Raw genomic sequence first — 27,768 nt, 5'->3', positions numbered from 1 at the left:
AACATGATACTTTGATAGACCTATTAGCATTATCGCGCTTTTCCTGTCGAAAAACACTCACTTTTGATTGAGCAGACGTTTGTCAATACAGACTACAAGTCAATGCAGTTTATTTGTGAATGCAAATCACAAACATTTCTGATATACAACCTAATATGGAGTTGGTCAGCAAAATTGCTTGTCATTCGATCAGCATCAGACTCAACCGCTATATTGTTCTTTTAACAACTCTGGAGGCTCTTCTTCCATGATTCCAGAACCACTTGTTGACAAGTACTCGCGTATTGTAGTTCTACGGTCACCAAGGAAGGTATGATCAAGAAAGTTGTCGTAGGCTAGATCACAAAGATTTTGAGCGGCCAGGACACTACAAAATCACAATGTTCAAGCAGGTATGAAAATCCAAATGATCACAGGACTAAGAGATTTGAGGAAACAAGTTTCGGAAATGAATATGGTTTGCACTAATAAGTACTCGATGGAACTGACCAATGACGGAGATAGACACGGCAGGGGAATATATCATCTCGCCATATCTTGTTAATATTGTACCGTCCATACCGCTGGAAGAAGATGTCTTTATCACCTAATGATAAAATAGAAGATATGAAACTGTAACATACACACAGAAGGTAACATATGATACATGAAGCAGCATGAACTTGAGAGAGAAGCATACAAAGAAAAACAAAAGACTGAATCATCAGTTATTTCATTTTCGGTTGAAGTTTTTCCCATTTTCTTATTGTTTGTGTTAAAAAGATAGCTAGAAAATCAGGCTGTATTACTGTATTACTCGCTATCTTTCCAAGTGATAGGAAAATTACCTTTGCATCTATTTTTCAGATACTCCTCGTCACTATAACGGGCACAAACAACCTGCATTAAGAGATAACACAAATATGGATCAGGAAGACAAATTATTGGTTCACCAGAGGTACAAAAGGCCGAGCAGTCTCAGGGTGCTTACAGCTGGATTGATGTAAAACAATTCATTTAGTGTTTCCGGGATTACCTAAACACAAAAAAGTTACTGATATTAGTTACATGAATTGAAGTTACATTTAATTTTATACAGTTAGAGAAAGGCAAGAGAAGGAAGGATTATCGAAGGCCTTACAGCTAAAAACCGAAACTCATGCTCTCTTTCAATAAATGCTGGAATCTGGCCTTTACAGAGAAGAAGTTAGAGATCAGAAGTAATCATGTCGAGATCTCCACTTAAAATGTACAATTGTTTTTAATAGGTAAGTAACCAACTCAAAATGGATAATTCGTAAGACGTTACCTCTGATCTCTGAATCTCAAAGATAGTAACTATAAGAGTTTCCCCTTCACAGGGCTCCACACTCAAGCTTGATATTTCCTGGAAATAGAGAAACATTCCACGCAATAGAAGTCAGTCCTAAACAAATATTTGAGAGTAATTCAAAAGGCAGCAATAATTTATTCACAATGACGGTTTTCCTTATACCTCAAATGCACAATAACGAAAATCAAGTTAATCTAACTCTTTCATTTCGAAGAGGTTTATTAAGATTTTCAACAAAATGACAACCAGGGCTGACACTTCTCATTTTAAACAGAGAGTTAAGCCAACCATGCATTCACTTTTATTTTAGATAAATATGGAGTTCGAACCAACTTGCACATATCTCGACAAATCCACTTGATACCTGCTACCTCTCTCCAATAGAAGTGTCGGTAACTCTATCCACCACGACATAGAAAAGAAATCACTTAACTTTTCCTAATTTCACATGGTCTGCTAGACTTATACCATTTTCTCATTTCCAGTTTTCTCTCCTTCTGAATTTCCCCAAGAATTTATCCTCCTTCCCGATTCCAAAAGAGTGACTTCAAATGATTATAGCAGAGACCGTTCTAATGTCAGTTTGTTTCACCTTTCCAATGCCAGAAAGTTTCTACTGATAAGTAGTAATGTAAAAACAAGAAAAGTTAGTAACTTTACAGAGATTGTGATTGAGCAATTCCGTTTAATCATAATTTTCTTTCATCTTTCTATTATCCAATTAATATATCAAGAGTCAAGCATGCAGAGCCATTTTTTTGCTTTGTTTCCTTTATTCTCTGCACCTTCTTAGCAAACCAAACAATATTAAAGATATGCATTTTTAGTAAATGTAAGGCACCTTGGTTTCAGGTTTAGCTATTCCACGCTCGAAGAAAATAGGCGCCACGTGAGCAAACACTCTCCGAAATCCACTCAATTTCGCCACTCTGAAGTTGATCAGATCCGGAAATGTACTCCGAGCACTCCTCTCTGTTCTACCAACAACAATACAACATCAAAATGACAGATTATAGCACAACTTGCTTGTTTTGCACTTTCCAAGTTAATTTGACTAAGCATGAACTACATTAATTCCCAAAATATTTGTCACCTTAGGCTTCTCCAGAGTTAATTTGACTAATCTTCAGAGCTGAGCTAGATTAGATCAATTCAACTTAAAAATACAAAAATTATACTAAAAGTACTATAAATTGCAATTTTCTCATATCAATAGAGTTAACATTGGCCAAAAGTTCATGCAGTTTGAATCTCGATAAATGAAACATGACAAGTATTTTCGGACGGAAGGATTAAAAATTAAGATATTTAAAAAGTACACAAAGTATAGAGTATAAAATTGCAATTCTGCAATATTCTCCAAAAATCAAAGTTCAGGATAAATGTATAATCTAATTTTAACCTGAGAGGAGAGAACCGAAGCCACAAACGGTGATAAGTCCATCGGATGATACAATTCGATCAAAATCAGATTCATCGGCAAGTTCCAACGGAAATTTCAGCTCATCGCCATCGACGGGGTAATCGGCGGCGGAGGCGGAAGGCATGGTGAATTTTCGCGGGAAAAAGTAATATCTCCGGCGAGAAAAAGAGAAGCGGAGTGAACGAGGAGGATGAGTGGCGGAGGCGACATAAGTAGGTCCTAAGCGCGTGTAGACACGCGCGTACGGCAGCGATGGAAGACCTACCGATACAGAAGGAGTAGAATGAGTGGTCATGTGTATCACGTGAATATTGTGAGAAAGATGACTCATTTTTTTTTTATATATATCTACAAAATGTGGTTAAATGCATAATAAAGTAGGTATTATTTCAATATCTTTTGGACCCGTTCGGACATGATTTGAAATTGCGTTAATTTGAAGTTGAAATTTCATTTTAACATGTTTTTTGATACTACCAAATGAATAAACTATAGTTTATACCTAAAGTATTAGAATGTTTTAAGGTGTCGCATTAATAAATGGAGAACTTACATAAATCACATTAGTTTATGAGTTAATTACTTAGATATACTTTAATTTGCAATATTATATCTCTTTCTAGATTTTAGTGTGTCCAGATAATATTATATATCTCTCCGGATTTTGGTGTGTTCAGATACTTTCAGATACATCTAGATACATGTATCTAGAGATATATGAGGTAAAAATTAGGTGTAATTTGTTTTAGACACATTGTATCTAAATGGATTTGTATATAGCTGAGATACATAACAAATCTTGTTCGCTTCTTTTCCATATCGCTCAACACTCTCCTATGTATCTGATATCAAAGATATATGTGAATCACACTAGATACATATAGATACTGTATTTGGTGTGTATATAGTGCGATTTGCATGTATCTGAGATACTTAACGAATCTCACTTGCCCTCCTCCCCATCTCGCTCACCTCTCTCCCTATTTTATGTATTTGGTAGCAAAAATACATGTATCTTAAAATTATTATTTTTCTCAATATATAGTAGGAAACTCTTATATTTTTTAAAATTCTATTCAGCATGATTCTTCTCTTCTTTTCTTTCTTTTTTTTTTTTTGGCAAAATTTGAATAATGAGTTTTTTTTTTTTTACCAAATATATACCTATTTATGGTCAAGTTTTACATTTTAAAAAAATAAAATTAAAATCACAATTTGAAATCCTACTTATTCGCGAATTTGAGATTTGAAATTGAAATTAAAATTAAAATTAAAATTTTAGGCAGATTTTATAACAAATGATTATTTTAAATTAAACCTTTAAATTGAGGTTCCAAATTTTATGACCAAACATTTGCTTAATATTTTTCAATCGCGTTTAATTATTGTGAATTCATTCAACAATTATATATATAGATTGGGCCTACAAAAGATTCAGAAATGTAGAATAAATTACATTCAAGAGGAGAGGAAACTTTAAATAGAAGAATTAAAGTATAATATTTTTGTAGAGCAACTCCAACTCCAAAACTTAAAACTAGTCAAAAATTACTATAAATCACATTTATATGAATATGATTATTAGTCAGATTTGACTAAATACGATTTATAAGTTACACTAATTGAATATGACTCATCCAACAAATGTGATTGATAAGTTGCACCGCACATATGTATGCAATTTATAAGCCACACATGATAAATATAGTTTATAAGTTACACGCGATAGAATGCGACATAAATAAATAAGTTTGGTTGATATTTTCTTTAATCTAAAAAAATGATTTAAAGCAGTGTCATTTAATAACTAAAAACTATAGTCACTGGTTTAGAAACAAACAACAAATAAATCCCAAAAAAAGAGGTTAAAAAGAAATAAATTAGTGGAGTAAAAAAAAAATTAATTGGAAAAATTGAAAAATTCCAACTATAAGTACTGGTAAACCTGAATTCAATCCTAACCAAATAAACAAACAAATTATTTTCCACAAATTACTTAACAGATTAACTGATAATTCTCTTATTTCTTATCTCTCCCTATTATAAATACATACCACATTTCTAAATTACGAGTTTAACTTCTGTATACTGGCAGAGCCCAGGGGAACACAAAAATTCGTTAAAAATCCCCACATGCTCTGCTTTGAATTATTGAAGGAAAAAAAACTATCTATTCTTTATTTTAAAAAATCTCAAAAAAATTAAAATTTAAAATGGCAGAGGCCAGTAAAAAGAAAATAGTAATTGCTGGAATTGCTTCAATTCTTCTAGTTGCTTGTGTTGTTGGTGCTGCCGTTACGTTTACAAAAAAAAATGATGATTCAACCTCTAATGGGGGCGAAATTTCGAGTTCTAGCAAATCCGTACAAGCCATGTGTCAACCTACGCAATATAAAGAAGCATGCGAAAAATCACTTGGATCGGCTAAAAATACTAGTGATCCAAAAGAGTTGATTAAAACCGCATTTGATAATACTATGACTGAAATTTCAAATTCAATTAAAAATTCAGCTCCATTTAAGGAAGCTGCAAATGATCCAAGGACTAAGAATGCTTTAAGAGTTTGTGATGAAGTTCTTGACCGTTCGATCGAAGAGATCAAGAGATCTTTTTCACAAATTGATAGTAATGACCTTAATAAATTGATTAAAGAGTATATCTATGATGTTAGGTCCTGGCTTAGCTCTGCTGTTACATTTGAAGAGACTTGTATAGATGCATTCGCTAACACAACTGGTGATACTGGTGAGAAAATGAAGAGTATCTTGAAGACCGCTAGCGAGTTGTCAAGTGTTGCACTTGATATTGTTAGTAGTTTTGAGGAACAAATGACTGGGTTGCAAGGCCTAGGTATCGCTAACAGACGATTGTTGGTCGCGGAAGCAGGTAATGTTAAGGTAGATTTTAAAAAAAATGAATGAGGGTGGAGGGTGCTTGTTAGGTAGAGTTGGGTATGGGGTCGCTATAATTAGCTAGTGTGACCCTTTCTACACCGGTTGACATTGCCTTTTGAGACGCTTAAAAAATTTTGAAATGAAAAATTATCCTCATTAAAAAAATGAAAGTGAGTGAAGGATACTTTTGAACTAGAGTTGGGTGTAGGGTCGCTGTAGTTGCATGGTTGAACACCTGATTTTACTATTTTATACCCTTAAAAAAAGGTTAAGTAAAAAAAGAGAGAAATGAACCATCTATGAGAGAGGTTGTCTTCTCTCAGGCTAGTGGTCTTCTAGTTCTAGTCGACTCTCTATAATTAGGTTCCTTCTTTTTCCGGCTCCACTCACTCATCTACGTCAGAGTCACACGGCATATAATCGAAAGATCTTTTTATGTGATTTATGTTTTTCTATTTCTATGACCAAGATTGCTTTATCGACTAAGAATCATAGAAGGTTGAAATTATGAAATTTAAATTCTGAATCTGTCTTTACAGGCAACCGACGACTCCTTCAAATTGCAACCCTCAAGCCCAATGTTGTGGTGGCTCAAGATGGTAGTGGACAACACAAATCAATCAATGAAGCTCTTAAAACAGTTCCCCCAAACAATGCTCAACCCTATGTCATCTTCATCAAGGCTGGTATTTACAATGAAAATGTTGAAGTTGCCAATACAATGACCAATGTTGTTTTCATTGGTGAAGGCTCAAATAAGACCAAAATTACTGGCAACAAAAATTATCTTGATGGCCTCCCAATCTTCCTTACTGCCACTGTTTGTAAGTATTGAATCATTTGTCATTATATGTACATACATATAACAAACATCAAAACTTAGATCTCGAGCCTAATTCAACTCAAAAGTTAGCTCATGACGTAACAATTGCTTTAGACCATATAGGCATAGGTAGAATTAGTAAAAATTATATGTGTCTGGATCAATTTTTGAAGAAAAAAAAGTAGTGTTTGAAAATTCGTTGAAACAATGTCCTGGATTTCGAACTTAAACAAGTGAGAAATCCAAAATACTGATATTGATGGATTCAAAAAAATTGGATATTTCTCTACGACTTTTGACTTTTGTGTCTATTTTTCAATTACAAACCCGAAAAATGGTTATTATTTTAGAGTTTTATGACAGTGACAAGGGGGTTTAATTGAACCTTTTAATATAAATTTCTGACTATGTCACTGTATACAATTTTTGTAGCAATCTCTGGACAGGGATTCATGGCTAAGGATATTGGATTCGAGAACTCAGCAGGACCTTTGAAAAAAGAAGCTGTTGCACTCCGTGTTTCAGCTGAAATGATAGTATTTCAGAACTGTCAAATTGATGGTTACCAATCAACACTTATGGCTCATGTTGGCAGACAATTCTATCGCGATTGTACTATCTCAGGAACCATAGATTTCATCTTTGGAGATGCGGTGGCTGTGTTCCAGAACTGTAAGATAATTGCGAGAAAACCTGAGGAGATGCAGACACAGGCTATCACAATCGCAGCTCAGGAAAGGATGCAACCATTCGGAACAGGTCAGTGATATATCTAAGTTCAATGAATTAAATACCCTTCATTAAAAAATTACAACTATGTAAGTATGATAAAAAAAGGTACAATTTTAAGAGTTGTTGCGATGTGTAGGGGTGAATATAGTTTTCACCCCTAAGAGGTGTTACCTGATACTTTGCCAAAACAAAATATGTTTATTTGTATAGATAATGTTGATCAAAATGAAAATATCATATATAAATCTAAATAATGAGACATTTCATTACATAGCCTTTGATCATATGATCAGGAGGTCACAAGTTCTAGGAGTGAATGTATAGTGTAGGCTATCGATTTGATCTAATCAAGTAGCTTTAGCTCAGAATGTGTATATGTGTTTAAGAAATCTACTAAAGTTTAAAATGCCCCCTGAGCCCATAAAGTTCAAATCGTGCACTGGACAGATTCAAGCTATAGGTAAAAGTCTCATTGGAAAATACATCATAAATTGCATAAAATAGACACAATGTGGTTCATTTTTTCCTAGACATTGTGAACATCGGGAGCTTAGTGCACTATGCTGTCATTTGTATTAGTTTTTGAATCCCTTTACTTAAGCAATTTTTTTTTTTAATTTACAAGTTGAATTATCTCGTTAGAAATTCTAACTCTGTCACTGCCTTTGAACAGGTGCAATAGTCATGCAAAACTGCACGATCACAGCTGAGCCAGCTCTGGTCGCCATCAACCCACCACGCAACAAGGCGTTCCTTGGACGACCAGGGAAGATGTACTCAAGGACTATAGTGATGCAATCTCAAATTGATGGATTCATTGAACCTGAAGGATGGACTCCATTTGCTGGTACCTTTGGGCTCGAGACTTTATATTTTGTTGAGTATCAAAATAGGGGTCCAGGTGCAAATACTGATAAAAGAGTAACTTGGAAGAATTACATTAAGAACCCTCCACAAGATGTTATTTCTAAATTTGCCCCAGGAGTTGTACTTAAAGGTGGCGATAATACTGATGGATGGGTTAAGAAAACTGGTGTCCCATATGAACCAGGGATGATGAAGATGTAAAAAAGTTTGTATATCTTCAATAAATAATAATAAAAAAACAATTATCTTCATTTTTGTAGATCTTATTGTGTTATCTTACACTTATAATTACTTCTTGGGCATGTGAAATGAAAATAATAATAATAGTATTTTGGAGTATTTTTTTTAAAGTGGTTTAATATTTGGATTAACTATTTTTTTTTTGGTTAGACATATAAGTTATATTCAAAAAACATATAAAATATACTTATATTCTGTTTAGCGAAACTTTCAAAGTCTGTTTGTTTTGATTTTTTTTTTTTTTTAAAGATTAGAAGTGTGTATGGTTGGTATACAATTTAAAAGATATTATTGTGTGTGCATATATATGGATAAATTCCAAAGTAAACACCAAAAGAGCATAGCGTAAGGGATAATAGCGCAAGGTGCAAATGGTGAAGATAATATAGGATGGTTTGACACTCCTCACCAACTTTCTTTCTTTTGCCTTTATGCAAGACAATTATCGTGGCGCTGAAGAGGAAAGCGTGTATGTATTACTATCGACCATACAATAATGTCACTATAAAATTAGAGTGTAAATGAATTTTTAGAACAAATTTACAACAACAATAACAACATACTCAGAGTAATCTCACAAAAATAGAGTCCAAAGAGACTCAAATGTACAAAAACCTTACCACTACTTTGGGCCAATGACATGATCCAATAAACTTCAAATGGGCTTTCTTTTGTCCATCTCATTTCTTCAACATAAGGCCCACATACATATATACCTTGGAGCGGGAAAAACATCACTCCAAAAATTTGAAACGCAGCTAAACGACGTCGCACTGTAGTTTGCTATAAACCCCTTTTCCCAAAAAATTAGGGCTTTCAATTTTGATTCAACAATTCACATTTTGTTGAATTTAGAGCTTTTTTTTGGGTTTGTGTAATGGATGGTGAGTTTTGTACTCATAGAAGATGAATAACAGTCGAGAAGAAGCGAATTGCTCCGGCGCAGACGAGGAAAACGCGAAGTTTCATACAGTTCAGCCACTTCGGGATTTGGAATCGAATTGGGGTGTTGATTTAGCTAAAAATCTTGAGGAGTATTTGCTCAAAATTTGCTCGGGTGAAATTACTAGTAAAAATTATGATGATGGGCATCACCTTTCTGTGAATTTTGCTGAAGGTAGGTAAAAATTTTCATCTTTGTGTGTACATACTCCTCCACTTTGTACATTAATCACATTTCACTTACTTTTGTGTAGCAGAAATAAGATCTCGTTTGGCTATAGATTTTGAAGTTGAAATTTGAAAATTTTAATTGTTAAAGTTGTGATTTTTTGAACATGAATTCTACCTGGAAAATGTTTGAATTTTTGTTAGTGGTAGTGAAATTTCTCCCCAAAAATGGTCTTGGAGAATATTTTGGAGATAGAATTCTAGAATTTGATCAGAAAAATGTTTTTATTTTTTTTGTAAAATAATTTTCCCCATGCCAGGTAATTTTTGATGTTTCAAAAAGGAGGTTTTGGGTTTGTGTGGTTTGAAAAATGTGTACTTGTAATTCCATTGATGAGATGTTTTTTTGGATGTGTAGCTGCTTTGCTGCTTCAGGGGTCTGTTCAGGTTTACAGCAGGAAGGTGGAGTATCTGTATTCTCTTGTAGTGCATGCTTTGGAATTCATCACCAAGAAGAGGTTTTTTTTCAGCTTTTACTGTTTATTTTTGTTTATTCCTTGAGATTTGTAAAGGCGTCTCTGGTTGGAGATAAAGTCTAATTATTTGCTTAATTAGAGGCTAGGTTACAATTTATTCAACTTTCTCTTGTTCTGTAAATGGATGAAACAATGTTCAGTCTTAGTTACCTCTGCTTGTCTTCAACATGTATTATCACGTCGGTAGCTGTACATCTCAGGCCATTCACCTGTGATGTACAAGGGTTTGAATATATGTTTTTCCAGGAAATGAATTCTAAAGCTCCTTTCTTTTCTTGGAAAGCTGTTGTTCTTTTTTTTTTCTTTTGGTTTCTCTCTAAATTTGTTCAGTGCACTAGCCTGTGAAGATGGTTTTGATGTAATTTTGGTCCTCTAGAGAAATGATGCTGCTAATTTTAAGCAACTTCTGCAACTTAACATTAGATGAAAGCTTGTATGTAAAGGTTGTTAAATGTTGCACTTTGTTGATTGAGTTTTTATCCATTATCAAGCAGTTCTTTGTACAATCTGACCCTGCTTGTCTTTGTCTTCACCTAGTTAAATGGTGTGAATAGTATTCTGGTAATGACAGTTAGAGCTTTTGGATATTAATACTAATTGTTTCTAAGATAGCTACCCTTTCCTACTCTGGTGTATGTTGGATTGGAATACCTACTGGGAGATAATCCTTTGGAAAATGTTGTATTGATAGATGTCAACAATTACATGTAGATGTTGACAATGTCCTAGAACCACACCACATACTTTTGGTCTAGTTGTGGGTTATTTCTCTTAGGTATTGATCAGAAGTTCATAATTTTTCTGGAGACCAGGTTAGAAAAGCCACAAGTAAACAACTATAACATTAACTACATCCCAGTTCCAGTTTAGTTGGGTCAACTATTCGAATCCTCCATATCCATACCCATTTCATCCCACTATTCAATAATTTTTTGTTCAGACAAATTATGGATTCTAGGCTCTGTATATTTCCTACATGATATTCAAATTTCTAGACAAACTGAGAAGGCTCATTACAAACACCAGCCATAATGTATGTAATAGCCTTGGTCATAAAAAAAATGTATGTAATACCTCTCTCATGGTTTGGGACTTTGAGGAGCATGGAAATTATGATATGATTTATGAGAATGAAACTTCACACACACCCAATCACCCACTCACTGCTGAAGACACCAACTCAGGATTATAATTTTTTTTGAAGCTTTTATTCTGCTTGTAAACTTTAGTTATCTAAGCATGGACCATGGAGAGCTAGGGCCTTTACACAGTCAATGATTTCTGATTGACCAGGTTATTTTGTAGAGAGGTTGTTATTCTTTTTCTTTCTGAAAAGAAAGTGGATTGGTCTTGTCATTGCAGTGTTGTGGCTAAGGTCAGTAATGTCTACTTCAAGCAATAATGTTATCCCTTGGTCCATCAGAATGAATGAGAGTGTAGCGTATGGTGCTCTGCTTCACTCTTTCTTTCTTCGTTTGACTTTGTACCAGAGTTAAGTGAGTCTAGTGTGTGCTGCACACACTTGCGCCTCGACAATTTCTGCCTTTGAAGGTGCTGTGTTTTCTTAAGGTGAAGGGAGGAAGATTATTGGAAAGAGTCTTGTTATAAGAATATTTTTAAACATATGTTGTTTATAATGAAGGTTAAGCAAGTTACACTCTCTGAGTACTGATTATTTCCAATTTAGAAGTTGTTTTTCTCATTTTATCCAGGAAAATGAATCTTCTCATGAACATTATATAAGTCATGGGATTCTTATTTATAGCTAGTTATAAAAATATTTTTATTTATGTTGCGTAACTTGATGTTAAAGAATTGTTCATCAGCTAAAAGACTCACATACTTTATTTAAATAGGGGACTGAGTCTGTACTTGAAGAGGTCTAGGAGAACAAAATTCCATTTTTTATTTCGCATTTTCTTCTGAATTCTCTAGGAATTTCAACAATTTGACAAAGTTCAAGAAAATACTGTGTGAGTAAAAGTAACCATGGGTCATTTTGGGAAGTTAGAGTTTCTCAACCTTCCTGATTTGGAGAAGATTGCATTTTCCTTCTTGAGATCATGCTGATTGGTTCTCAACTTTCCTGATCTGGAGAAGATTGCATTTTCCTGGATGAGACCATGACGATTGGTTCACAAGTATTACGTCAGCAAGAAAAATTCTGGTGGGGCATCCAAGGCAGCTATATGTCATGTAAAATATGGCAGCCTACTGCTTTTGTTTTGGGTTTCTATCATGGTGATTATTGACCCGAAAGTAAAATCTGATGAGATACATCTCCATTTCTAAAAGTCTTTACATTTCCTTAAGTTATTAACTTAAAAGATATGTTTGGCTAACTTTTTCGCATAAATACTTTTGGGACAAACAAGGAATATATTATTGTTTGGCTTTTGGAAAAAGTAATTCACGTTAGTGTTAGAAATATTTAATTTTAGAAACAAACAAGGATTTGGGTGGAGTCGTCTTTGTTAGGGAGCGCTTTTACCCCCCCCCCCCCCCCACCCCCCAATGTGGGACTTCCCGGCGCAAATTAGGATTTAGTCGAACTCCAATGTGGGTATCAGACACCGAATGGGAAACCAAAAAAAAAAAGATTTAGTTTTAGGCACTCTGCCAAACACATGAATGTATGTACATAAATGTTGTTGAGCTTACATTATAGCTTCTGCTAAAAATCGTATGGAAATGCTTGGTGTTTCCGCTGTTGCTTTTTCCACTCGGTTTTAAAGCTCATAAGTGTTTACAATAACATACCTGGTGGAATTCCACGAGTGGGATCTGGGGAGGGTTGACTGTACGCAAACATTACCACTATCTCGTGGTGATAGTGAGATTGTTTCTAAAATACCCTCGACTCAAGTGTAGTAAATCAAAGTACAAAGAGTAAGAAAACACGGGGAAAAACATCGGAACTAACAAGGAAAGTAGTGCAAATCCTACTAGAAAGGAACTAGAACAACAAAATAGTGCGACATTTGAAACACAATAAACAACAGACTGTGATAGAAATCAAAAGCATAAAGCTCATAAGTGTCTATTTAGCTAAAGGACAAATTATAGACAAAATGGTTAAATTTTCCACTTGAGTTTCCTTGTTAATATTGACAGTGCAATCTTGTAAATCATCCTTTATAAGTTATTCCAATAGCGTATGACCAACATTCCATTTTAAAAATCCAATTGATCTGATATATTATACCATGTTTGGCATGGAAATGCCTCATGTTAGAGATGGGAAAAGATATCGAATGCACCCTTAAGATGTCTTGGCACGTCAAATACACACGTCAACTAATCAAGCGACCTAATTCACTCCTAACCTTGTTCAATATTGTAAATAAATGAATCTTGGGACTTACTCAACCCTAAAAGCTAGCTCATAGGGCGAGGGTTGTCCAAGTTCATATAAGGAGACCATTTGCTCATCCCTTTTCCGACGTGAAACTCTTTAACACTTCCTAACGCGCTTAGACCTTATTAATTGGAGCGTGAACAATAAAACATGGCGGCCCAACATTGGTGAACAGAGAGTCTGGCTCTGATACCTTGTAAAGAAATATGAGGCTTAACTCAATTGCAAAAGTTAGCTCATAGGGTGAGGATTGTTCAAGTCCACATAAGGAAACCATTTGCTCATCCTTTCTCCAATGTGGGACTTCTTAATATATGTGATATTATTACCACCTTAGAAGGTGACATGATAGAGAAAGTGCATTCACCTCCCTTAAAATGCGTGAGAAGAAAAAAAAGAATTGTAAGATGACAAAATTGCACACGTGACACTCTTTTATTGGTCATTATATAACTAAGTATTCTTAATCTTCTTAATATAGTAATTTCTAACACATTAATTATATTAGATTCTCTTTCTTATTTATTCTTTTTATTTGTGAGGCCCACTTTCTTTAAAGTTTTCCCTTTTCCTCCCTTTTGGATTCTTCTTCCGCCGTTCATCGGCCCTGACATTTCTTCACTCAATCCCTCACGAAAGCATCTCCAACCCTCCCTTTGAAACTTCAAAAGAGGAACTTTAAGGAAGAAATGGAAAAGATGAAGACTTCCATCAGAAAGTTCATGATTTCTCTCCATAAAGTTCATGATTTTTCTGCTCAAGCTCATCGGAGAACCCACCGGGAAAATTCATTAAGGTACACCACAACTCCTACTGAAAACCTCGAGATTTCCGTGCTTAAAATCCATGATGTTTTTGTCTAAACTTATTGAAAATCCATCGGAGAAGACGATTACTCTCTCTGTCTGCTCTATTCTCGCCGTAGCACCTCCTACGGCCACTGAAATGCCATTCAGTAGCAAGCCACCAATATCAATTTTGATTATACAAAGAATACCAATGAAATGCTTGATTTTCATCTGTAATTTTCAAGATTTTTGAAGAATTTTAGCAGTCTTACAGATCTGAAAATTTCTATGTACTTCACACGCAACAATGGCATTACCCCTGCCTATTGACGCTCCACCGCCAACAACCTCTATACTCCATAGCCGTCTTACTGTTCTTTGTTATTCTCTTCAGATTTCCTTTTTCCTTCAATCTATCAATGATGGAGACGAAAGAAGAAGGGATTTGAAAGAGGGAAATATGCTATGGTGGAGGAGGAAGAAGAAAAGTGTTTTGAATAAAAAGGAAATATTAAGGGAAAAAGGTAATGAAAAATTGAAAATGATATTATACACACGCAAAATCTAAGATTGTCTTAGGAGGGTGGTAATAATATCACATCGAACAAGGTTAGGGGTGTATTAGGTCACCTGTTTAGTTGAAGTGTGTATTCAACATATCTGGTCAACTTTAGGGTACATTTGATGTCTTCTCCTGTTAGAGATTAAGGCCTTCTTGGACATACATATAAAGTTGAGGTTTGAAGAAATATTTGTGCAAGTCAAAATACCTCTTGATTTCTTCTTCTAAAATCTAAAAAACTTGAAGTTGTTGACACTCTATCCTTTTAGGTCTATTGTATTATAGAAACGGTTAATTGCCACTCGAACTTCTTACTAATCCTGAAAGGCAGTGCCCTCTTGTAAAATTCTGTTTTCTAAATTTTCAGTAGTTTTTTTTAACTATGTATAATTTGAAAGCCCACCAGAGTCTTGAGGCCAAGCTACCGTGAAGAAGATGATCAACATCTTCACCTGTCTCCTTGCATAAGTAACACCAACTGATACAAACAACCTTCCTTTTCCTAAGATTATCCGTCGTCAAAATTACCCCTCTAGCAACTAACAACTATATGTTGCTTTACCAACTATATTTATTGTCTGGTACTAGCTTCTGTTTTTTTTTTTTTGATGACCTGTCTGGTACTAGCTTCTTAAAAACAAAGCCTATGGGCATTTTGATGCTTACTCTAAGGCGTCACCTAAGCAAGACAAACTTGCCACCATGGGTTTCACCTAGCTTTGGGGCTTAGGCACGCATCAAGGGAGCCTTTAACATCACTGTTTCAACCAATTCTACCAATATAAAACATAAGTTGTTCTTCACTTGAGCTTTCTACTGATGATCTTCTATTTGCTTGTTCTGATGAAGGGCAGTGAGTAATTCATATTAAGTGGCTGTTGAAACATTTTTTCATTGCTATCAATTTTGTGGTACACCAAATATACTAATTCAGTTCTTGGTATTGTAAGTATCATAACCCAAAAATGTGATATATTGAGATTTTCCATTTCCTGTTAAATCAGTGAACCAGATCTACCAGCAAGTGGATCAGCCCAAGCAGATGAAAACGGTTTGCCAGTTGCCAACCATGAAGAGGATGATCCATTCTGGGTTTCAGAGGAAATCCCAGGTAGCATCATTACTTGTCTGTTATTTTAGTAAGTGTCCGGACTTCAAACAGCATGATTTATATTGTTCTTTTTGCAGTGGAAGCAAAGAATATGTTGGATGATACGGTATGCAGGGATTCATTCACCCAGTTTGTGAAGGCCCCTGCAAATCTGGTTGTGCTCGAGGGTGACTGCCTGGATGTTACTGGAGATGCTGGAGAACTGGAGTCTTACTTGGTATGTTAGTGTCTGTTTATGTGCAGTTACAGTATGTTTCTGTTATTTTGATTTGTTCTATTATTACTTGCAGCTAGCCACATGTGATCTTTATCGAGATTTTATTCTATTGGACGCATGTGATTCAGTAACAGTGGATGGCTTTCTGGATAGTGAGAATATAGCTGGAAAGGGGCTGAACAATAGTTCAAAGGGCAGTTCCCTAAAATCCAAATACCACAAAAGCTTTTCCTCTCCCACAGGACTTTCTGGGGGAGCTGGCAATAAATCTTCAGCGCGAAAGAATCAGGATGCTAATTTGTATCAGTCTCCGAGGGGTCATGAGTTTGATCCAGTTAATTTAAACAATGATCCACATGAGTTTGATCCAGGCAATTTAAACAATGATCCATTCTCATCTGATATACCTGATAACATTGATGATGCACATGGATATTCAGAACCTAGAGATTTAGATGACTCAGATGATGAAGACCCATGGAAACCCTTGAACCCTCATGAACCAGGCAATTTGAAAGTAAAATCGTACAAAAAAGGTTTCTTAAGCTTCCTTCTCTTTGTTTCCTTCTGTATCCAAGCACTTTATTCTCTAACGAGGTTTCATACTTTCAAGCAGTTAAATCTAATAGAAGACAGGGTGTGGTATCCAGAAAACTTGCATCTTTGGCCACAGAATTTCCGCTTGCAAGATTACATGGTACCATTAATACCGACCTCAACGAGATGTGGGAGAGGAGATGTTGTGCCATGAATAAGCAAGTCGACGCACAATCTCCACCACCATTTGAGAAGGTTAAAATTATTGATAGTTTATTTGTACCTAACTTTTTATGCCTGAATATTTCATTGTATGAAGTTTCTGTTTGCAGCTCCGGGAATCACTTCTTCATGGGGTGAACAACGACTATGATGATTTCTATACCCCAAATGAGAAGAATGAAGATAATGACTATGATAGTGCTGATCACGATTTTGGGCCTCCTGATTTTGACATGCCAGAAAATGCAGACATGAACAACAATGCTACTCCACATGGTGAAAAGGTTAGTAATCTAGATAAGGATGTTTCTCAATACAGTAAAGATCACGTTTCTCTGAAGCTAGCTCAATGTGGCACTATCGAGTTAAAGTTTCTAACTATATTTTATTTTTGCAGCATGATAATTGTGGTCCACTTTTTGATCGTGAAGCTCATGAAGATCTGAATGGTCAAGAAAACCTTGAAGATCTTTGTCGCTCCCACTTGGTAAGAATAAAATTCATTATTTTCATAAAATTATGGATTGTAATTTGTAGGTATGTGTCTTGATATTTTATTCATTTTCCCCTAAATGGCATGAGAAGGGGTTCACTAACATGAACTCTAGACATGCTTATCCGTTACTTAAATTTTGTTGAATCTTCTGTGATTGTCTTGGTGACCTTCTTTCTATTGTAGGATTCTCTTCTTGCTAACCTTGCTGAAACTGAGAAGCAGACTGAATTGGCTGCTCGGGTTTCAACGTGGAAACAGAGAATTGACCAAAACTTGGAGGAACAAGTGTGTTGCATTTTCTAAGATCTCCTTTATTTGTCCTATTTTTCTCTGGCCAGTTCAGATATTTTATCCCTCTAGTGTTTATCCCCAGGAATCGCATCCGCCCTTTGACATTCATGAATATGGGGCAAGGGTTTTGAACAAGTTATCCCTGGAAGAAAATGATAAAAGCACCATGTCCTTTTCTGATGTTGTCAAGGGTTTGGAGAAGCATGACATTGCTCGAACATTTTCTGCGCTTCTGCAATTGGTAAAACCCTCTTTCAACATGAATTTTAGCGACATTAGAGTTATCTACCTTTGAAGATAGAAGTAATATGTTCCTTTTTTTGCTTTTGAAATTTTATCCTATGCCTGAGGCCATCAATAAGAAATGTTCACCTTTTTTCTTTCGCTTTGTTAAAAAAAAATTTGTAGGTAAACAATGGAGACGTTGCTTTGGAAAGAGGTGATGTATGCGAGTCCACTTGTTACACAGCTGCAAATCCCTTCTCTGTTCAACTCCTTAGGCATGGCAACGGTAGGGAGGAAATGCAGTTTCAATCATCAAAAAAGAGAGTGAAATCTCCAATGCACAATCAGAACATCAGAAAGGAAAAGAACAAAGGTAAAGCCGTTCATGCTGCTGTTGATTCATCGCCTTCAGGACCCGATTCAGATAGCAGAGTTCCCCTGAAGCTGGGAAAGGTAAATGGAACAAGATGCACACCTGAAAGCAAGAAAAGAAGGAAGTCCAGAATAGCGTTAGCATCGGATGTGCCTACTGCATTGTAGTAAGACAGAAGATTCACCCCACCATTGTAATTCTCATCGCAAACCAATAACCCGTTGGGTGCAGAAATTTGTAGCATCTGTTTCTTGCTCAACTTATTAGGCCTTAGTGTTATACTTAGCAAGGAAGATGTAACAGTATGTGACATATACTCTTCATTTATCTCTTTGTAGACAAACATGTTGATTAGAGTTACTTGGTGTATGTGCTGGTTGGATATAGCAGGCAACCTATGGATTCTGTTGACATGCGTGCAAACTGGTCCGAACACCATGTTGTTATCAAATGCTAGTAATCTTTTAAGTGCATATTTGTTTGTTGGAGCTACTACATCTGATGTGAGGACCAAAAATATATATTTTAATCATTATTTGTCTCACATTTATTATTTATATTTGTCCTTTTTGAGTATGGATTTTATGAATTGTGCTAAATAGTGTATTTTATTTGTAGGAGTAAATTGGTGTAAAATTGAAGAAGTTTGGAGCTAAAACGAATTAAATATAGATAGTTAAAGAAGGAAATCAAGCAGACAACTTAATGGATTAAACTTTCTAAAATAATATATATGTTAGGTTGAAGTAGAATTGGGAAATTCCACGTGACAATCACTAAAGAGCCGCAACAGCATGTTGAAGGCGGTGGAGCACTGGTTCACGCCAAAATTAAAAAGGAATTCAACTCCTTTATGGTTTTGAATTCCTAATTTGTTTTGGACTTAATTATTTAATTTAGGGTTTTCTATATCTATAAATAGTCCATAAAAATAATTATTTAAAAAAAAAACGAAGATAGAGTAAGGAGGGGGCACTTTTGAAGAGAAAGTCGTCACTACTTTTTAGGGTTCTTTCTTCTTCTTCTTATTTTCTTAGAGATTAGTAGCTAAAACCCTTTTTTTGGGGCTGTAGCTACGGATTCAATGTTGATTATTTAAGGTTTTCGAATTAATTCTTGGTTGTCATTATAAGTTACTTCTATATTTTTGTTTTAGTATTTTGTGCTTGATCACCATGAGATAAATATATTGTCTAATCTTAAAATCAAACGAGGAGGGATTAGATAGACTAGAGGATATAGAGAGCTCGGTCCACCCATTAGATTGAGGTGATTAGTGTTCAGGAGTGACGCCTAGACGAACACCTTGCTTGGTTATGAAATAGGATGAAATATAAATGCTCGCCAGTTAGTTTATCTATCCCCGCTCAACGATGTAGTTAGATGACTAATTGGGGTAGGCGGCGAGAGGCGAACCACCCGGACCATACTATCAACCCTATAAATCAGTAACTTGACAACTGAAATTAATTCTAAGCCAAAAATATGATACATGAAATCCTATACATGCTGCAACACTGAGATTTTCCAACTATTGTAAGTAATTTTATTATTTTGTTCTTGCATTCTTCTCTTTTGGTTCTCTTAACTAAATAAATTAGATCAGTATAATTTAGTAAAAATAGTTAATTGACAAGTCCTTTGGATTCGATAATCTGATTCTCTTAAGAGCCACTATATTACTTGCGCGACCGCGTACAATTGCGTGTGCAATTGGGAGCAACAACATTAAACCAGTAAAATGTTATTGTCTTGCTATTATATTCAAGACATTGACATGGGATGGTGATATTGATGAATGGTAAAGTCGAATACATACTCAAACTAATCGGGCGATTCGACTTAGTACACTTGTCAAATTGTTATTATGAAACCCAAATGGGGAGATTATGATGGGAATAAAAGTGGGACACCTCACAAGTAAGGTTATAGTGGAGTGACCAGTACTCCTTCTGTCCTTCATCATTAATCAAAAGGTCTTGAAGTACGGAGTTGTCTTTGTTAGAGAACGCTTTATCTCTCGATGTGAGGCTTTCTGACGCAAATTTGTATTTAATTGTACTCCAATGTGGATATCAGAATCGAGTGGAAAACCAAAAGGACAAAAAGTGGGACACCTCTTTATCTCTTGATGTTTCGTATCTCAAATAAACACTTTCTATTGTGTCCACAAGTTCTCAAAGGGTACGCAACATAGAGTCTTACATAGTTGCTTTTGATGTAACTTAAACGTGACTCCTCTATAATAAAGTGAAGCAAATAGCTTGGAAAATTCTACCAAGCCTTCCCTACCTATGTCACCTCAATTCATAGAGTTGAAATTGAATTTTCTGAATAAGGATCAGTATTTATCATCTTATTATAAATAACTTTTTTTTTCACCTATTGTTCGATATCTTCATTGTAGGTTTAACAAATTTGTATAAGCGTCTCATAAGACCTTATTTAAGAAAAAAAAACACCTCATTACAATTTTTTTAGGGAAAAATCTTATCTATCCTACCCCCACCTTATTGATTCACAAAAGAATTACATTACTTATTTTCCACAGAAGAATTATCTTTTCTTCCAATAGTATCAATTCCCGTCCCTTTATATTATAGTGTTGGGATAAGATATAATTGTCACACGTGTCAATTACTTTCTTTCCGGTCTAGCATCTAGGTATACGTGTCAAATTCATGCTCACAATTTTTCAAATTTGTTTTTTGTATTTATTCGGTATTCGATATCCACATTGGAGTCCAACTATTTCAAATTTGCACTGTGTAGGACTCCATTCGGCGGAAAGTGCTCCCTATCAAGGATTTTTTCATACCCAAAATTTGAATCCGACACCTTTGATTTAAGAATGAGCAACTTCATCCACGGTATAATCTATTCTAATTCAATATTTCTAGCAACATATTTTCACTTTTTTTTTATAATTGTATTGCTCGAGTTATTTGAAATGTTGTTTTTTTTTCAAAAAGTACTTTCCATCAAAATGAAAAAAAAAAAACTTTTCTTTCATTCTCAAAACTTATTTCTAAATGAAACTAGACGCATTCTACAAATGTGCATAATACGCACTAGACAGATCCGATTTATGAACATATTTGAATTTTTCAAAAGATATACCGACCAACTTAGAATATTACACAATATAACATAATATATAATATTATATGAAATTATAACAGGGAAAACACTATATATAATATGTCAAACTTGTATTATAGAATATAAAAATTCAATTTAGATTTTTTTTAATGACAAGAGAACCTACCGTTAGTATTCTTTGAATGCGCATAGGGTTAATTTCACCCCATTGTAATAGCTTGTAAATCATACCAAAAAAAAAAAACTAAAGTCTAGACAAATCCCATAAAATAAACTCGATAAAAAGTCATGTAGAAGTTTTGAACCCGAGACCCCTTGTTCGACCATCCTTACGGGTAGTCAAATTGAACTTTGCAAAGTAATTTTTTCATGTTTTTGATGTGATATTTTCATTGGTAGATTCTTTGTCGACTATATCAAATATATTTTTTTAAAATATAAATATTAAATTTGAGCAAAAATTATTAGGTTCGATTAGAAATTCACAATCATTATTGTAGCTCCGGCCCTAAATGCCGTATTCATTGAATTGACGTAAACATACATAACTTTTTACGTACCCCAACATTTAGCCTATGTGCAGTATATAAATATCCCAAAAGAGTACCAAAAAATATTGAACACACAAAAATCTCATTCTATTTTTTTCGTCAAAAAAATTAATTTCATCCGAAATGGAGGAATATGACTTTGATCATAAAATAGTGGAAGTAAATGAGATAAATATGCATGTTGTTGAAAAAGGACAAGGTCCTTTTGTTCTATTCATCCATGGATTCCCAGAATTATGGTATTCATGGAGGCACCAAATATCTTTCATGGCTAAACATGGTTATAGAGCTGTGGCTCCTGATCTTCGTGGTTATGGTGATACCACAGGTAATGAAAAATCTACGCCTTATTCTATACGAAATATCTTAATTTTACCCTTCGTTATACTTTGAAATCGTTCATGATCTTGGTCATTAATTAGCATATCGTCTCGTAATAGTAATGCCAACATACTTCCTGTGGCAAGGTCCACGAGGGAGTTGGGTGGCCTAGGTTGGAGTCATGATTGAATATGACTGTTTGCTTGGTGGACTAATTAGTTAAGAAATTAACTTTTGTTTTTGCTATTTGTTATAGTTTTTGACATGATGGTAAGAACTTGATAGTTCATAACAAGTAGAGTCAGGATGTATGTAGACTTTACCCGTACCTTGTGAGAGGTAGATAGGTTGTTTCTGACGAACCCTCGCTTAAGAAAAAACAATTTGGAAGCAAGATTGATGAATACAAGAGTAAAAGCTATGGTGAAAATGTCGTAGGAAAGAAAATACTGACAACAAAATAGATCTAGAGGGTAATTCTAAATCTAGATCTTTTTCACAAAGTATTTTGACACGTAAAATTCACCCCGTTCGTCTAGGTCTCTTCGTTAACGTCAAGGGCAAATATAATACCATTTGGTAACAACAACTAGATACATAAATTTTTACTCATACCTTAGATATGTATATGAGAAAAATTAGGGAAAAGACTCAAAAATACAAATTACTATATTATTTTACCTTCCATTATATTTCAAAGTCACTTTTACCCATAGCTAGAACTAGAGAGGGATATATGTGGAATTTTTTTTTCCGAAGTATTTTGACACATGAAATTCATCCAATTCATGTTGAAGATCCATTAAGGTCATGAACAAATATAACAGAAATTACTTCAACAAGTGTATGATTTATTAAGGAACCATAGTATAACACAAGGTAAAATTAAGATATTTCGTATCTTAGTATTATTTTTACTCTTTTAACTACTACATACTATGTTGAACTTATCAAGTTTAAATTCTGAATCCGCCTCTTCTGACAGGAGTGCCTAAAGATGATCCAAGCAAGTTTAGCTCATTAAGAGTTGTGGGTGACTTAGTGGAACTTTTGAATACCATTGTGCCTGAGGAAGATAAAGTGTTTGTTGTTGGCCATGATTGGGGTGCTATTATTGCTTGGAATCTTTGTTTATTGAGGCCAGACAAAGTTAAGGCTTTGGTTAATATGAGTGTGCCATTTTCTCCTAGGAATCCTAAGAGAAAGCCAATTGAGTCATTGAAGGCTATCTATGGTGATGACTATTATATTGTTAGATTCCAGGTTCACCTCTTTGCTTCCTTCTAATACTTTACTTTTATATGTTTCGTTACATGTTTTTTGATGCACGAATAGAGACGGATTCAAGATTTTAAGTTAACGAGTTTTAGGTACTCGATGTAGTTCAAGCTATAAAAACAAGTGTTCACATGTCCTAACACATGTTCACATAGATTCTAAGTTGGCTTACACGTGCCTGTTGTTGTTGTTGTCGAGTTGGTACAATATTTAGCTAACTCAACATTGAAATATGTGGAGGAATAGTTTAGGTAGATAAAGTGAAAAATGGATAGTTGAGGTATAAAACTCGCGAAAAAGTGATAGTTTAAGTGTTTTTTTTTACCATTAACTCTATTTTGAATGCTTTTTTCACATATATACGTATTAGCTAGGCAATCAAGACGGGTTGAACAGAGTCAATCCTACGGACGAAGGTAACACAGATTGAGTTGACTAATCACTTGATAATCATAGAGTCATCGCTCCCATAAACGGAAGAGTGATAATGGTTCAAATGTATATATATACTATTTCATTTCGTTAAATTCTTATATTGTCAGTCTATATAACTTAAATCCCGATGTCTTAATATTGTTTGTTATTTTTTCTAGGAGCCTGGAGTGATGGAAGCAGAGTTTGCAAAAACAGGCACTAAGAAAGTGTTGGAGAAATTTTTAACTTTTAGGAACCCTGGACCATTATACTTGCCTAAAGGCAAGCATTTTGATGATAGTCCAGTAATTTTGCCCTCTTGGCTATCACAAAAAGAAGTTGATTATTTTGCTAGCAAATATGAACAAACTGGCTTTACTGGTGGATTTAATTATTACAGAGCACTTGACTTGTAAGTTTCTGTTTTGTATTTACTTTTGGCTAAAATTTATGTTGTGACACTTCTCATTTTAGTTGGGAATTAGTATTATTTCGATTCGGAGAATCAAATAATGACATTACCATGGATATTGTGACAAAAGAAGAGTAGCTTTGGCGTAACTAGTAAAGTAGTTGTCATGTAAGGCTGCATACAATAGACCCCTTGTGGTCTCATTTTTCCTCCGATCCTGTGCATAATGGGAGCTTATTGCATTGGGATGACTTTGTTCTGATGAAAAAGTTACATTACATGAGTTTTGTTGATGCCTACCTTTAGTGTAAATGTTTTAAAAAAGTACTAGTGATGTCGAAAGTTATGGTTATATGTTCAAGAACGTAAGGTGTCCTTACTTTCCCAGGATAAGAAGGGACAGAGAAAATGCCTCGAGCAAATGTTTGAACACCAGTCACTATGGTGCTGAAGTAAGCCCAAATACTTGACAACATGATAAAACCGAAAGCTCTCGTTACAATCATCAACTGCAACATTGAATTGAGACTTTGCACTTTGCTAACCTTTCGCATTTGTATTAACTTTTGACCGTATAGAATCTTTATCTGCGTACATTTTACTCTCTCTAGACCCCACTTATCATATTTTACTAGATATGTTGTTGAAATGCAGAAATTGGGAATTGACAGCAGCATGGAGTGGTGCAAAAGTGAAAGTGCCAGTGAAGTTCATTGTGGGAGATTTGGATTTAACTTATAATTCCCCTGGAGCAAAAGACTACATAAACAAAGGTGAAATGAAAAAAAATGTGCCTTTGCTAGAAAAAGTGGTTATATTGGAAAATGTTGGCCATTTTCTTCAACAAGAAAAGCCTGATGAAATTAACAAACACATTCATGATTTCTTCAAGGGCTTTTCTTCTACTTGAAGGTTTGAAGTTTTAGCCCTTTCAAGTTTGTTTTGAGGGCATAGTAGCTTTTGATGTAATTGAATAAAGTACATGTGAAGAAAGTGGTTATGTTGGAAACACTTGGCCATTTTCTTCTACTTGAAGTTTTAAAGTTTAGCCCTCCAAATTTGTGTTTGAAATGTAGTAACTTTAATTTTGATGTAATTGAATAAAGTACATGTGAAGAAGTGGTTATATTGGAAAAGTTGGCCATTTTCTTCTACTTAGGTTTGAAGTTTTAGCCCTTCAAGTTTGTTTTGGGGGCATAGTACTTTTGATGTAATTGAATGAAGTACATGTGAAGAAAGTGGTTATATTGGAAATAGTTGGCTATGCTCTTCTACTTGAAGGTTTGAAGTTTTAGCCCTTTCAAGTTTGTTTTGGGGATATTATAACTTTTGATGTAATTGAATAAAGTACATGTGAATCCAGTGGCTATATTAGAAAGAGTTGTCCATTTTCTTCTACTTGAAGTTTTAAACTTTAGCCCTTTCAAGTTTGTTTTGGGGATATTGTAACTTTTGACGAGATTGAAGAAAGTACATGTGAAGAAGTGTTTGTATTGGAAAGATTTTGCCATTTTCTTGGACTTTGAGGTTTAAAGATTATCCTTTCAAATATCTTCGGGTCTAATATTTACTCATATAACTTCCAACCTCATAGATAAAACATTAGATAGTTGTCTAACGTTTGCAATATTATACAATTTTTTTGAAAATGGTCTAATGTTTTCATAACTTTTTTCATTTGTTCAAAAATAAACTTAATAACTTAGACGGTGCACAACATTCATAAATCACAGAAGAAATAAAAAGGATCATTTGCTAAATAACTATTCGAAAAAGGTGAAAGTTCACTTCTAGACTGTGTTATTGGGTCAAGCAATGGACTGGGCTGACATTGGTTGGGCTTAGGTTTTTCTAAATTCCAGCCCAGTAATGAATAGAACTACATGGGTCATTTGCACAAATAGCCTTTTATGCCACTGTTAAATTTTCTCTCTTTTTTTAACTTCCTTTATCGATTTTATTGTTACATGTCGTTTTTCTTCTTCGATTATCGTATTATTGTTATTGTTATTTTTCTCTTTTCCATTATTTCTAGTATGCCTTCTCTATATTAATATATTTTCTTTTCATACTCGAGTTTGATATGATTTATTTAAGCTGAATGTCTATCGAAAACAATCTCTACATCTTTGTAAGGGTATAGTAAACTTGCGTACACATCATTCTCTACATTCCAAATTTAATGTTTATAAATTTTAATAACAATTTTTTATAGCCAAAAAGGGATCTTATCGTATATTCTTTCAAATACTCCCTCCGTCCACAATTATTTGGCAGGTATACTAAAAATAGATGTCCAAGATTAATTGTCAATTTAAACAATCAAGAAATAATTAGTCGCTTTTTTCCAATTCTGCCCTTAATGATAGTGTAGTTCAATTGAAAAGTTATGTGGACTTTTGATATTCTTGGTATTGTAGGGTTATATTAGTCAAATTACACCTTATATTAAATTTTTCTTGAGGAATGTGCATGACCTTACCCTGACAAACAATTGTGGACGGAGGGAGTATTTGGTAGTTGGAAATAGGAATACTGATTTGTCAACAAAAAAAATGTAGTTAAAATTAAAGGGAATTAATAATGGTCTACAAGTGCCTAGGGATGTGTGAGCTTTGGAACTATCACCAGTGGGCTCCCATACTCTTATCTTCTAATTATCTAATCTAATATAATCTGTTTGGTTGGACCTTGGAATAAACTATAGTGCACTCCGATCTCAAATTATCAGTTGTTTTCTCTTACACGTAAGGATATATCGATTGAATTGATTCAATTTTATGTATTATAGATTTTAATTTATCGATTTTTCATTTATAAACACACAAAATTGGTAATCTAATCAATAAAATATTCATTATCGATTAATTAATTTTTTATTCTTAGTAATATGATTTTTAATTTAATCAATAAAAATATAATTAAACATATATACACAAGATTTAAAAAATAGAAATAGTAGTAATAATAAGAGCACGATAATTCTCTATATTGATCAGTTTTTCTTAAGACAAAATTATTCAAATTTCTTCTTGGGACTCATGCAATAAATTACAGCAACAATAATAATTGTATGTTTTTGTTACAATTAATCTAAAAAATTTAAAAAAGAAAGTAATACTAATTTGTGTTGCGAAAAAAAAGTCTAGCAATAGAGAAACTAATTTGTGTTGTTATGATCGAAAGTAATATTAAAATTTTAAAAATAGAATTGATAAATATTAAACTCGCTTTTATATAATTAAGAGTAATAGTAATTTTAATATAATTTTATTGCGTAACGAATTTAACCATAACTAAATTTTTGATATAATCTTTTGTCAACGTGGCAATTATTATAAAAAAAAGAAAGGAAAAAGATCCAATTTGCTTATGTATTATTCCAAGTTAAGTAACTATATCCTCCCTTTAAACTTTTGATACAATATTATTCTCCATTAGGAAATGATTTATATTTTTTTTTCCTTAGCTCCTAATTGAGCTTCAATTTGGTAATTTTAAAAATTAATTTAAAGTTGAATGGTAAATACGATTTTTTCTTAAATAAATAAAAAAATCTATAAATACCATTGA

The 27,768-nt window shown here is 34.1% G+C and overlaps 4 protein-coding genes across 5 annotated transcripts; 3 read left to right on the top strand and 1 right to left on the bottom strand.

Moving 5' to 3' along the window:
• Positions 1-50: 50 nt before the first annotated feature.
• Positions 51-3,030, bottom strand: LOC125828561 (uncharacterized). Its single transcript, XM_049507868.1, has 8 exons — positions 2,715-3,030; positions 2,154-2,284; positions 1,289-1,366; positions 1,121-1,165; positions 971-1,015; positions 828-879; positions 490-586; positions 51-367 (listed from the first exon to the last, which is right to left on the bottom strand). The coding sequence occupies exons 1-8, from the start codon at positions 3,028-3,030 to the stop codon at positions 202-204; spliced, it is 930 nt and encodes a 309-aa protein (XP_049363825.1). The 3' UTR covers positions 51-201.
• Positions 3,031-4,825: 1,795 nt separating this feature from the next.
• LOC125828568 (pectinesterase-like) lies at positions 4,826-8,295 on the top strand. The gene is made up of 4 exons (XM_049507877.1): positions 4,826-5,621; positions 6,169-6,453; positions 6,885-7,211; positions 7,858-8,295. Exons 1-4 carry the CDS (start codon positions 4,949-4,951, stop codon positions 8,250-8,252), a joined length of 1,680 nt encoding a protein of 559 aa, XP_049363834.1. The 5' UTR covers positions 4,826-4,948; the 3' UTR covers positions 8,253-8,295.
• A 748-nt stretch (positions 8,296-9,043) lies between these two features.
• Positions 9,044-18,471, top strand: LOC125828551 (condensin-2 complex subunit H2). Of its 2 annotated transcripts, XM_049507858.1 has the most exons (12): positions 9,044-9,408; positions 9,820-9,919; positions 15,650-15,756; positions 15,834-15,973; positions 16,047-16,308; positions 16,345-16,509; positions 16,590-16,765; positions 16,843-17,016; positions 17,130-17,219; positions 17,412-17,513; positions 17,602-17,760; positions 17,928-18,471. In XM_049507858.1, exons 1-12 carry the CDS (start codon positions 9,198-9,200, stop codon positions 18,282-18,284), a joined length of 2,043 nt encoding a protein of 680 aa, XP_049363815.1. In that variant the 5' UTR covers positions 9,044-9,197; the 3' UTR covers positions 18,285-18,471. The 2 variants fall into 2 exon arrangements, with proteins under 2 accessions (XP_049363815.1, XP_049363814.1); XM_049507857.1 differs by having other exon boundaries at positions 16,047-16,509.
• A 3,368-nt stretch (positions 18,472-21,839) lies between these two features.
• On the top strand, positions 21,840-25,573 carry LOC125828560 (uncharacterized). The gene is made up of 4 exons (XM_049507867.1): positions 21,840-22,098; positions 23,077-23,354; positions 23,963-24,195; positions 24,850-25,573. Exons 1-4 carry the CDS (start codon positions 21,894-21,896, stop codon positions 25,103-25,105), a joined length of 972 nt encoding a protein of 323 aa, XP_049363824.1. The 5' UTR covers positions 21,840-21,893; the 3' UTR covers positions 25,106-25,573.
• The last annotated feature ends 2,195 nt before the right edge of the window (positions 25,574-27,768 follow it).

Source organism: Solanum verrucosum, unplaced genomic scaffold (genome assembly GCF_900185275.1).
Source record: "Solanum verrucosum unplaced genomic scaffold, falcon-dt-bn FXZP01000273.1, whole genome shotgun sequence".
Lineage (NCBI taxonomy): Eukaryota > Viridiplantae > Streptophyta > Magnoliopsida > Solanales > Solanaceae > Solanum > Solanum verrucosum.
The sequence above is the reverse complement of the archived record's forward strand: the minus strand, read 5'-3'. Positions and strand labels throughout refer to the sequence as shown.

Excerpts from the sequence above, each read along its gene's own strand:
- LOC125828561 (XM_049507868.1), bottom strand. The coding sequence starts at position 3,030 with ATGACCACTCATTCTACTCCTTCTGTATCGGTAGGTCTTCCATCGCTG. Across the intron at positions 1,166-1,288 it reads TTGAGATTCAGAGATCAGAG|ATTCCAGCATTTATTGAAAG; the intron begins GTAACGTCTTAC and ends TGTAAAGGCCAG. Across the intron at positions 1,016-1,120 it reads ATGAGTTTCGGTTTTTAGCT|GTAATCCCGGAAACACTAAA; the intron begins GTAAGGCCTTCG and ends TTTTGTGTTTAG.
- LOC125828568 (XM_049507877.1), top strand. The coding sequence starts at position 4,949 with ATGGCAGAGGCCAGTAAAAAGAAAATAGTAATTGCTGGAATTGCTTCA. Across the intron at positions 5,622-6,168 it reads ATTGTTGGTCGCGGAAGCAG|GCAACCGACGACTCCTTCAA; the intron begins GTAATGTTAAGG and ends CTGTCTTTACAG. Across the intron at positions 7,212-7,857 it reads GATGCAACCATTCGGAACAG|GTGCAATAGTCATGCAAAAC; the intron begins GTCAGTGATATA and ends GCCTTTGAACAG.
- LOC125828551 (XM_049507857.1), top strand. The coding sequence starts at position 9,198 with ATGAATAACAGTCGAGAAGAAGCGAATTGCTCCGGCGCAGACGAGGAA. Across the intron at positions 9,920-15,649 it reads GAATTCATCACCAAGAAGAG|TGAACCAGATCTACCAGCAA; the intron begins GTTTTTTTTCAG and ends CTGTTAAATCAG. Across the intron at positions 17,514-17,601 it reads ACCAAAACTTGGAGGAACAA|GAATCGCATCCGCCCTTTGA; the intron begins GTGTGTTGCATT and ends GTTTATCCCCAG.
- LOC125828560 (XM_049507867.1), top strand. The coding sequence starts at position 21,894 with ATGGAGGAATATGACTTTGATCATAAAATAGTGGAAGTAAATGAGATA. Across the intron at positions 23,355-23,962 it reads ATTATATTGTTAGATTCCAG|GAGCCTGGAGTGATGGAAGC; the intron begins GTTCACCTCTTT and ends TATTTTTTCTAG. Across the intron at positions 24,196-24,849 it reads TATTACAGAGCACTTGACTT|AAATTGGGAATTGACAGCAG; the intron begins GTAAGTTTCTGT and ends GTTGAAATGCAG.